Source organism: Phycodurus eques, chromosome 12 (genome assembly GCF_024500275.1).
Source record: "Phycodurus eques isolate BA_2022a chromosome 12, UOR_Pequ_1.1, whole genome shotgun sequence".
Taxonomy (NCBI): domain Eukaryota; kingdom Metazoa; phylum Chordata; class Actinopteri; order Syngnathiformes; family Syngnathidae; genus Phycodurus; species Phycodurus eques.
Window position 1 is genome coordinate 13,639,975 of NC_084536.1, and position 10,764 is coordinate 13,650,738.

General features: G+C 41.9%; 1 protein-coding gene across 2 annotated transcripts; it reads right to left on the reverse strand.

The window, feature by feature from the left end:
* Positions 1 to 1,037: 1,037 nt before the first annotated feature.
* Positions 1,038 to 10,746, reverse strand: med4 (mediator complex subunit 4). 2 transcript variants are annotated; one of them, XM_061692813.1, is made up of 8 exons: positions 10,661 to 10,746; positions 10,478 to 10,544; positions 10,220 to 10,309; positions 6,562 to 6,732; positions 4,122 to 4,179; positions 3,965 to 4,051; positions 1,397 to 1,528; positions 1,038 to 1,304 (listed from the first exon to the last, which is right to left on the reverse strand). In XM_061692813.1, the coding sequence occupies exons 1-8, from the start codon at positions 10,735 to 10,737 to the stop codon at positions 1,132 to 1,134; spliced, it is 855 nt and encodes a 284-aa protein (XP_061548797.1). In that variant the 5' UTR covers positions 10,738 to 10,746; the 3' UTR covers positions 1,038 to 1,131. The 2 variants fall into 2 exon arrangements, with proteins under 2 accessions (XP_061548797.1, XP_061548798.1); XM_061692814.1 differs by lacking the exon at positions 10,220 to 10,309.
* Positions 10,747 to 10,764: the final 18 nt, after the last annotated feature.

Here is a 10,764-nt window from a genome sequence, read left to right on the forward strand (position 1 = left end):
AATAATTTTTAATAATTAAGGTAGATGCATTCTCCAATTGGTAAATTTTAATTTTCACGACCTTTAAGTATTCATGTGATTAAAAAAAAAATCTTATTAAATAGTTGAAACTCCAGACAGAATTAGCACAAAGTTTAAGAAAAAACACTTATTATATTAAAAGCAATCAGAAAAAAATAGTACGGTAACAAAACAATTTTTCCCCATTCATTGTCATGTCTGGATTTTTCTCTTAAATAATTCCAGTAAATATATTACTTCAATCAACATTTCTATGGGGTTAATGTATTACATCAAGCTCTTAAAATAAAGTATACTTTTGAGTTGGCTGAGGTAACAAATTGACAGTTACACTTGGAAAATTAATTGCTGGTGGGTTGGCGGACCCGAGTGACCAACTTGCTTGCTTTGCGCTGCAAAGTCATGTGACATCGCAACATCAAAACATAACAGGGGAAGAGAAGGAGCAAAGTGTGACCACTGCGCTGAGACGAAAATAGCGACTCTGGCCTGTTTATTGAAACCGAAGCAGTGCATACAGAGGCCTCACCTGTGTGGAGTTTGCATGTTCTCCCCATTACTGCGTGGGTTTTCTTCGGGTACTCCGGTTTCCTCCCACATTCCCAAAAAACATGCATGGTAGGTTAATTGAAGAATATAAATTGCACATATGTGTGAATGTGAGTGCAAAGGGTTGCTTGTCTGTGTGCCGTGACTGGTTGGCGACCAGTTCAGGGTGTACCCCACACCCCGCCCAGATTAAACTGGGCTAAACTTCAGCAGGGCTGCTACCCTAGTGAGGATAACAGAAAATGGATGGATGGATAAATTGAATTAAAAAGCACAAATCTTAAATTTTTACAAACTGCACGATGATAGCTGGGATACGCTCCAGCGCTCCCGCGACCCTTGTGAGGATAAGCGGCTCAGATAATGGATGGATGAATTGTAATTTCCCTTGTGGATGAACAAAGTATCTGTCTAATAACTGTACAAAATTGGAAACTACAGACAAAATACACGCATTTCTTCTCAAAATTATTTTATTTACAGGCATAATTAAGAGCATAACACACGCTCTCGCGCTCTCTCTCTCACACAAACACACACACACACACACACTGTCATCTTTCAGTCCGAGTCGCTGCTGCTGCTGGAGGAGTCAGTGGACATAGCCTCCACGTCGTCCTCATTCTCCTTGTTGTGTCCAGGGGGCTCCAGGCCGAAGTCGTTGGCGTGGTGTGGCGGCAGCATGCCCACAGACAGCTCGGACGACTGCCAGGGGTAGTGCGGCGTCAACACGTCTGTGGAGGCACAGACACGGGGTGGGGTGTTTACAACGATTAACGGTGGTAAATGACAATAGAAGAACGGTTGGTTGGAGGGAATAGAGTACCTGGCAACCTCCCGGCAGCGAGGGCGTCGCCAGGCAGGTGTCCATTGACGCCGTTGGTGGGCAGGTTGGCCATGTGACCCAGCACGCCGCTGCGCATCTCCAGGTCAGTGGGGTATGGCCGCCGTGGGTCACCTGAGTGAGTATTTTCAAGTATGCTGTCAATGTTGCCTTGATTTGAGATATTGCATCTAGGTTAGATTTGAGGGTTTTGGGGGAAATGGACTGGTCGCAATCTAATCATATACAGTGGAACCTCGATATATTGGACGAGTAGGGGGTTGGGCTCGTCTGTTCGAGCTGATTGTCCATTCCATTGAAGCACTTTTTTTGTGGTCATATGCACCCATATTACTGTAAAAATTGTTTTGTACTTTTTTCATGACCTAAAAGACCCAGAACAGTCCAAAGTTATTGTCAATAAATATAAAAAAATTTGAAACCGTTTGAGAAGTTTTAAATTGTATCCAAACGTACCATGCTGGTGTGCTTGATGGTGTTGACATAGTCATCATAGGTGAATCAAGGTCGGTTTCATGAGCCACAAGGAATTAGTGTGCTTCTTAGTTCCAAATCCATTGCCATAGATAAATGGCTCGATAAAAAAAAAAAAAAAAAAAATAAAAAAAACTGTTACTGTACCAAAAATAGCACGTTCAAAACTAGAGATTTGTTTTGTATTCCTCAGTTAAAACCCCTGCCATGCTGCACTCTCTCTCTCTGCGGAGCGCTCTATCCACAATAGACAATCGATATAATCATCATTACCAAGTCCACCACGTCAAATGCATTGCCTAGAAATGTGCCACATTCAATATGGCCACCACATAGGCACGGGAGGCAAGTCTTATGGTTGGCTCTAGTCATAGTGGGTGCATCTCATTTCTATATTTGGAACTTCTTAGGTCCTAGCTCCTCTGTTTACATGCTAGCTCCTCCCACCAGAAATTCCATCGAGGATATTCACAGAGCAATGCAGAAGGACGTATGAATGTTTGGGGGAAATAGGACAAGCGTTCCTCGATGACATGGAGAGGTCTTACTAAAGATAACGTCACGCCATTGGCATGTCACAAATGAAACACCTGCATGACTAAATTATTTCTATCACTACAAATGTTTATTTTATGCTTTATATATTAAGTGGGATTACATTACAGTCAGCTGCACGGTGGACGACTGGTTAGAGTGTCTGCCTCACAGTTCTGAGGACTGGGGTTCAATCCCTGGCCCCGCCTGTGTGGAATTTGCATGTTCTACCCGTGCCTGTATGGGTTTTCTCCGGGCACTCCGGTTTCCTCCCACATCCCAAAAACATGCCTGCGCCCAATAATACGGTGTACCTTATGTATGTGTTAAATACAGAAATAGACCCCGTAACTGAGACTGCGCCTTTTAATACGGTGCCTTATGGTTGTGAAAATACGGCAGTTAAGAAACTTTTGTTCAAGCACGTCTTCGTGCGCGTTCTTCTTCGTTGGTTTTCACCACTTTCTTCTACGGGGTCGGCAGACTGTAGGCATCGAAACTGGGAACCAAAATGTTTTAAATTGTGCGATTGCGGGAGAACTTCCAATCGGTTCTCGATTCTCAATGCCCAACTCTAGTTCCCACAAAGTTAGGAGCATGGAATTGACCAAAACATTGGCTCCTTAGTTCCAGTGAAAGGAAAGCATACAAAAAGATTTTGAACAATTCATAGCCCAAAACTTTGTGGGAACAGTTTGGGGATGGCCCCTTCCTGTTCCAACATGGTTGTGCACCAATGCACAAAGCAAGGTCCATAAAGACATGGATGAGAGCGCTTGGTGTGGTTGAACTTGACTGGCCTGCACAGAGTCCTGACCTCAACCCGATAGAACACTTTTGGGATTAATTAGAGTTGAGACTGAGAGCAAGGCCTTCTTGTCCAATTGAGTGTAGAGTGTGACCATAAACACAATCCTAAACCTTAAAAGGGTTTAAGCTGTTATAGCCGTAAAGGGTGGTACGACATCATATTAAACCCTACTGATTAAAAAGAGGAAGTCACTTCAGATCATGTGCAAGTCAAGGCAGGTGAGCGAATACTTTTGGCAATATAGTGTATATGGTTGGTTTGGCGTATAGTAACCATGAGACAGTGTGGTTAAGTCATTTTACTATTAAACACTGCCTCAAATACAACAGACACTCAGCAAAATATATATATTCATACTAAAATAATGAAGGAATGACGAAAACAGCCAGCGTGGAGCCAGGAACGTAACATTTTAGGGACTTGAGATGCACCCATTGTATAACTGTGACCCGGAAATACGTATGTTCCATTTTCTGCTTCTATTGTGCCACAGTGCCAGTAAACCGCAGCAGCCAATTCTGGAACTTACAGACTTTGGGAACTAACAGACTTCGTCAATGGCAGTTTAAGTGACAAATGGAAACTGTTTTTGGACACATTGTTCAGTACCGATGGTCTGTTTTACCCGATTATCCATTATGTTGGGGTCCGTTTTATAGAGGCTCCACTGTACAGACAGAGTGGTCACCAGTCAATGAACAAACGGCAAGCTCTATATTTCGCGTGCAAACCTGGGACCCAGTTGAGTGGCGCACACACGGCGTTACTGGCGCTGATCCTGTGGGCGTACTTGATGAGCTCCTCGGACGATATACTTCCTGCGGGGACGGCAGGCTGTCAGTCAATCAAATCCAACTATCAATTGGTCACATGGGCGTGTCGGCGCACCTTTCCTGGCTCGCTCGATGGACTTGAGCTTCTCCTTAGCCTGGTAAACGGCTGTCGCCTGACAACAAGAACAGAGGGAGACAAGTCACATAAAGACAGAACATTTCAGCTAACTCATGTAATTGCCATTGTGGCTTTCCGTATGCAGATAATTAGCCAGTTGCTGTCTCAGTTTCTGGGATCGCCACACATCTAATTAACTGATTGAGTTAAGCCAGGCAAATAAAGCGAGACACTAGTACTACGCATTACTTGTTTTTCTACTGTATTACTTGTTTATGAACAAATGCTGCCTAATTGCACATACAGCAAATACTCTCCGTGACAACCCAAGCTAAACTTAGCTCCTCCCTGATAGACAAAGCTTGTTTCTCAGTTGAGAGGTATCACTTCAATATGCTTCCTTGGACCCATTAATTTACTATAGTTGTACCTTGACTTTGTTCTGTGACCAAGCTCGTAACACATTTTCACATATATCAAATTAATATGCTATTAAAATGAATTAAAATGCCACTGATCCGTTTCAACACCCCAAAACCACTACAATTTTATTTGCGACATGTTTTAATGAGGCGACACGGTGTGCGACTTGTTAGCACATCTGCCTCACAGTTCTGAGGACTGAGGTTCAAATCCCAGCCCCGCCCGTGTGGAGTTTGCATGTTCTCCCCATGACTGCGTGGGTTTTCTCCGGGTACTACGGTTTCCTCCCACATCCCCAAAACATGCGTGGTGGGTTGATTGAAGACTCTAAATTGCCCGTAGGTGTGGATGTGAGTGCGAATGGTTGTTTGTTTATATGTGCCCTGCGATTGGCTGGCGACCAGTTCAGGTTGTAACCCGCCTCTTGCCCGGAGATAGCTGGGATAGGCTCCAGCACGCCCGAAACCATAGTGAGGATAAGGAGCACAGGAAATGGATGGATGGATGCTTTAATGAACACAAATAGCACAATATTGGAGATATAGACCAATATGTGTTTGTTTTTCAGCGCCGACAACGACTATTAGTAGTCAAGGAGGCCAACAACCAATATATGGAGACAATATTCATTTGCTGTACAAGGGAAAATATCGGTCACACTTTGGATAATACAAATTACAATTATTTATTTAAATAACTTTAAAGGTCCCATGCCATATTTTTGGGGGGAAATAATCTCTGATGTCCTTTTATCAGGTTTGCAAGATAATTTTGCTTGAAAATGCCCAGGATGTCCTTTTTCAAGCTATTCTAGTTGATCTTTTACGTCTGGCATTTGAGACGGCCCGATTTCTCATTAACATACGATATGTAAATACGATTTGCTCTGAATGGATTGCTGTTATTCTTAAATATGGAATACAGATTTGCTCTGATTGGTCCTTGGCGACATTGCGGCCTCTTGTGGCGGCCAAGCAATCATAGAGATGTCACGGATCCTTTGATGTGGTGTCTTCACCAAGCGTTGGATTGTTGTTGGCTCACTAATAGGGAACCTTAGCTGAAAGCGAACGTGGGTGAAAATAAAAAGAAGGGGGATACTTTGAAGTTAGTCTCGCCCTGCGCTCTGAGCCATTTGAACATAACATTCATCGTTTTTGCATCAATGACCGCAAGTTTTGCCATATCATCCGCAGTTACATTATAAATTATATTGTTAAGTATTGTTGTAAAACACAACATGTATATTGAGTAGACTGTATTTGTATGGCTTGGCGGTGGGTGAGACCTGTTTGCTTAAAACCTGTAAATGACGTGTTGTTGTTCAGGTGAGTTGGGTTGGTATGAATCAAAGTGGGCAGGTAGTTGACGAAACTACATCACGACTGTGGTTTCACCCATTTAGGCCTTATGGTGTTTATTGCTTTTTGGAAACAATTGACAACCCGCATAGATGCTAAACTTAAGTCATTTTGACCAATGTTATGCATAAAACAGTAGAATTTTTTTTATTTGAATAGCATGGGACCTTCAAGCAAACAGTATGTTTATTAAACAGATTTTCAGATTTGCAACATGTTAAAGGTTTTGTTTTTATCTTAGACAACAGACATTTTTGTTTTAAAATTTTAACAAAAAGTACAGGAAGCTCCCAGTATTAGCAACGTCTTAAAGTTAGATTAAAACTTAAACAAAAATAGCTCCACAGTTTTCTACAATAAAGTCTTCCAAAATTTCAATATTACTGAAATGTTAATCTTTCACTAACCTTTGTTTTAAGTTCAAACAGAAGGGGGAGCGTCACCAGCATCTCTAGTAAAGTTAAGTGAAAAATTTAATCAATAGTTCCCTGAAGTTTCCCCATATTTAAATTGATTATGTATCAGCCATCAGTTAAAAAAAAAAAAAAAAAGGCAGACGCGGATATGCGTAAAAATGCAGAATATTGCCGCTGATAATCGATCTAACCCTAAAAACATTGCTTGTTTGTACAGCTAAAAGCAGCGAGACGCACCAGGATGTGCTCTGCCTCCTTCAGCTGTTTCTGTAGCTGCTGTATGTCGCTGTCTCGCTTCTCCACCTCCTTCTCCAGGTGCTGCATCTCCTGGTGCACCTTGCCCTGCTGCTGGGCCACCTCCATCAGGTCCTGGAACTCACGGTCACGCTGCACCAGCAGTTCCAGGATCTGAGAGAAACATACGCAACCGCGAGTGTTAGTCACACATTTATGAACTGAGTAGATTTAGTTTGTGACAGTATTCAGTGAATCCTCACTAGTGAAAGGCGTCAGGGACCAAGCTTGACACAAATTGCAATTAATTGACCCCTTTTCCCCTAAAAAAGGTTATAATTGCCTGTATAAACTTGTTCGCTGCCAACCGTTTTCCAAGCAGAGTTCGCCATATTGCCAACAGAGCATTTTGACCGATATTTCAAGGCCCACAGAATAATGGGTTCTGTGACAATATAAGCACTGAAACCTACAGAAAAAATTGGCAGACCGTCTTCTTTTACCAGAAAAGTTTGTTCATAGCTTTTTCCATTCTTTGGTAATCAGCAGTAAAACATGGGTTTGTTTCATCAAAAACACCGGTTTCTGACCATAAAGCATTATGTAATAAGAAACGTCGAGCAGAACAGTGACTTTGACCCTAATGGTCTTTGCTTGGTGTCACAAACTATAAAACAATAATAAAAAAAAAAAAACAAGTCTGAGAAAAGGTTTTTGATCGCAAAATTAGAATTTACTTACATATTTACAACTAGGAAACGCACCATGGCCCATGGGCGACGCTCAATCATGGCTCGAGTTGAACGCAAGTCGCTTTTTTACATGGCATTTGGCATTCACTTCACGTACTGCGTCATCTTTTCTCACGACCGGGACACACACTTTCTACGACCCACCGTGACACATACTGTTTATCCCACACACATACATACTCTGTGGGAGTGTGAGGTGCCTAAACTTGCCCGATTTCCAACGTGTTGGCGTTTCTTCCCTCATACTCGACGTGAGAAGCAGAGATTCCCCACCTAACCTTTATCTTCCACTCAAAAGCTGTGCTGATCGCAAATCGAAAGCAATGCAATTTTGACATCTACAGGAATCTGTTTATCATTACAGTGGATTACAAACCGAAATTCCACAGACAAGCTGGGCAAGCCAATTTTCCATGCCTAACTGTTGAAAAACAAAGTCCCACCCAAAAGTATCGGAACGGAAAGGTCAATTCCTTTGTTTTTGTGTTATACTGAAAACATTTGGGTTTCAGATCATAACAAAAGTATGAGACAAAAGTTCAGAATACCACCTTTTATTTCATGATATTTACATCTAGATGTGTTAAACAACTCAGGACAGACCACTTTTGTTTGAACTCACCCACTTTTCAAATGAGCACAAGTATTGGAACATGTGAGTGATGGGTGTTTCGAAGTGCTCAGGTGTATCCTTTTGATAGAATGCTTAAACATTAGATACTGCTTGTTTTTGGCTTTGGGTTTCATCTGTGAAAACTACATTTGCTATTAAGCAAACATGAAGACCAGAGAGCCCTCTATGGGAGAAAAGCAAACCCTTTTGAAGCTGAGAGAAGAGCGAAAATCCATCACAGCTATTGCCCAAACATTGGGCGTTGCCAATACAACAATTTGCAATGTCCTGAAAAAGAAAGAAACTACTGGTGTACAGAGCAACAAGCATCGAACAGGTTGGCCAAGAGTATCAACAGCAGTTGATGACAGAAACATTGTGAGAGCTGTGAAGAAACAGCCAAAGACAACAGTCTGTGACATCACTGCCAACCTCCACAGGGCACGGGTGAAGGTATCACAATCCACTGTTCGAAGACGACTTCGAAAGAATATACAGGCCATACCACAAGATGCCACCCGCTCATCAGCAAAAATAATCGGAAGGTCAAATTGGATTTTGCAAAGAAGTACAGAGATGAGCCACAAAGGTTTTAGAACAAAGTTTTATGGACTGATGAGACCAAGATTAACCTCTAATAAAGTGATGGAAAGGCCAAATTAAGGAGAAAGAAAGGATCTGCTTATGATACAAAACACACAAGCTCAACTGTGAAGCATGGTTGAGGTAAGGTCATGGCTTGGGCTTGCATGGCTGTCATGACTAATCTTTATTGATGATGTAACTCATGATGGCAGAATGAATGAATTCTGAAGTCTACAAAACCATTTTGTCTGGCAACAAACACATCTGTCTCACAGTTTCTGGGAACTGGGGTTCAAATCCCGGCCCGACTGTGTGGAGTTTGCATGTCCTCCCCTTGTCTGCGTGGGTTTTCTCTGAGTACTCTGGTTTTCTCCCACATCCCAAAAACATGTGTGGTAGGTTGATTGAAGACTCTAAATTGCCCGTAGGTGTGAATGTGAGTGTGAATGGTTGTTTGTTTATATGTGCCCTGTGATTGACTGGCGACCAGTTCAGGGTGTACCCCGCCTATCGCCCGAAGATAGCCGTGATAAGCGGTACAGAAAATGGATGGATGGATATTACAGAGAAATGCATTCAAACTAATCGGGAGAAGCTTCATCATGCAACAAGAAAATGACCCAAAAAACACTGCCAACACAACAGAGGACTTCATCAGGGGGACAAAGTGAAAGTTCTTAGACTGGCTGAGTCAATTACCGGACCTTAACCCAATAGAGTATGCATTTTACCTCTTTAAGAGGAGACTGAAGGGAGAAACCCCCAGAAACAAACAAGAACTGAAAGAGGCTGCAGTAAAGGCCTGGAAAAGCATTTCAAATAAAGAATGTCAAATGATTTGGAATGTAAATGAAAGTCTGGTGAAGTCAATGGGTTGCAGGCTTGATGCAGTTATTGCAAGTACGGGTTATGCCACCAAATATTATTCACTTTAAGTTAATTTAATAATGTCTGTTCCAATACTTTTGTTCACTTGAAAAGTGGGTGGCGTCAAACAAAAGGTGCTGTCCTGAGCTGTTTCACAAATCTAGATGTAAGTACCATGAAATAAATGCTGGAATTCAAAATTTTGTCTCATATTCATATTTTGATCTGAAACCCAAATCTCTTCAGTATACAACAAAAACAAAGGAATCGACCTTGCCGTTCCAAAACCTTTGGCGAGGACTGTACTTTATGAACATAATTCTTGGTAGCAGTAAACGGTTGGATTCCAGTTGACGAATATAAACGTCTGCGGCACTGAGTCGGTTAATAGTTAACTCTGTAAATATCCAACAAACTAGGATCCCAAAACACTTCTAAAAGTGTATATACACTAATATAATTAAAACTCATCTTACAATATTACTTAAAAATGAATGGGTTACAGATTACTTGATTTCGGGAAAATTGGGCTGAAGTGTGTGTGTAAACAAAGCTAAGACTTTCTTCTAACTTCTTTTGCTCACAACCCAGGTTAAACTTAGCCCTTACCAAACATACAAAGCTTGTCTCTTCATTGGGACGTGTCACTTCAATATACTTCCTTGAAGCCAAAGTACTACTTTCCTATTAGACAAGGTTTGTGGCTTCGAAAAGAGCAATAGACAACAACAAAAATAATAATAATAATAAAAAAACACAAATTGGTGAATTTCTAAGTGAAATGTGAACAAGAAGAGGATTACTATTTTGCAACTGACTACTTTTTGTTGGACACTTACTGTACCTTACGTTGAGCAGCTAGCCGGTAACTTCCATCACTGCCAAATGTGATCCTGACCCTTCTCTGCCTCATTTTGAGAAGTTTACCAACCTGCTTTCTCCGGCGTCAACCCCACAAGGAGCAAAAAAATGAAAAAACAAATCGTAAGTAAGCGAGTTTGCAAATAGGCGGGGGTTTGACGATATCTAATGTTTCTCTTCACTTATGCCGCTTCACTGCCCGTGGATGCTTGCGGGTCGTGTGTGGAAGTGTGCCTGGTACCTGAGTGTCTTCACCGGGCTGTGGGAGTTTCTGACTCCGGGACAGAGCTAACATCTCGATGAGCTCCCTAGAAAGGAAAACAGGAGCCATTATGTCAGACAAGAGAACAGGAACGATCACTGAATGACGAGGTCAACAAAAGATGTTTAAACATCAACAAAAAGCAATGAGATTTCACTTTACCGAGATAAAACCTCCAAATCGTCCAAAACACTTAAGAGCCGCTCTTTTGTTGACTTCACGGTCACAGTTGCCGCCATGATTTCTCCCACCACTTCCGTACTAGA

Bases quoted from the DNA above. Each gene is read 5' to 3' on its own strand.
- med4 (XM_061692813.1), bottom strand. From the start codon at position 10,737: ATGGCGGCAACTGTGACCGTGAAGTCAACAAAAGAGCGGCTCTTAAGT. The intron at 10,310-10,477 runs GTACCAGGCACA...CGCCGGAGAAAG, and splicing joins AGCCCGGTGAAGACACTCAG to CAGGTTGGTAAACTTCTCAA. The intron at 4,052-4,121 runs GTGCGCCGACAC...CCGTCCCCGCAG, and splicing joins CATCGAGCGAGCCAGGAAAG to GAAGTATATCGTCCGAGGAG.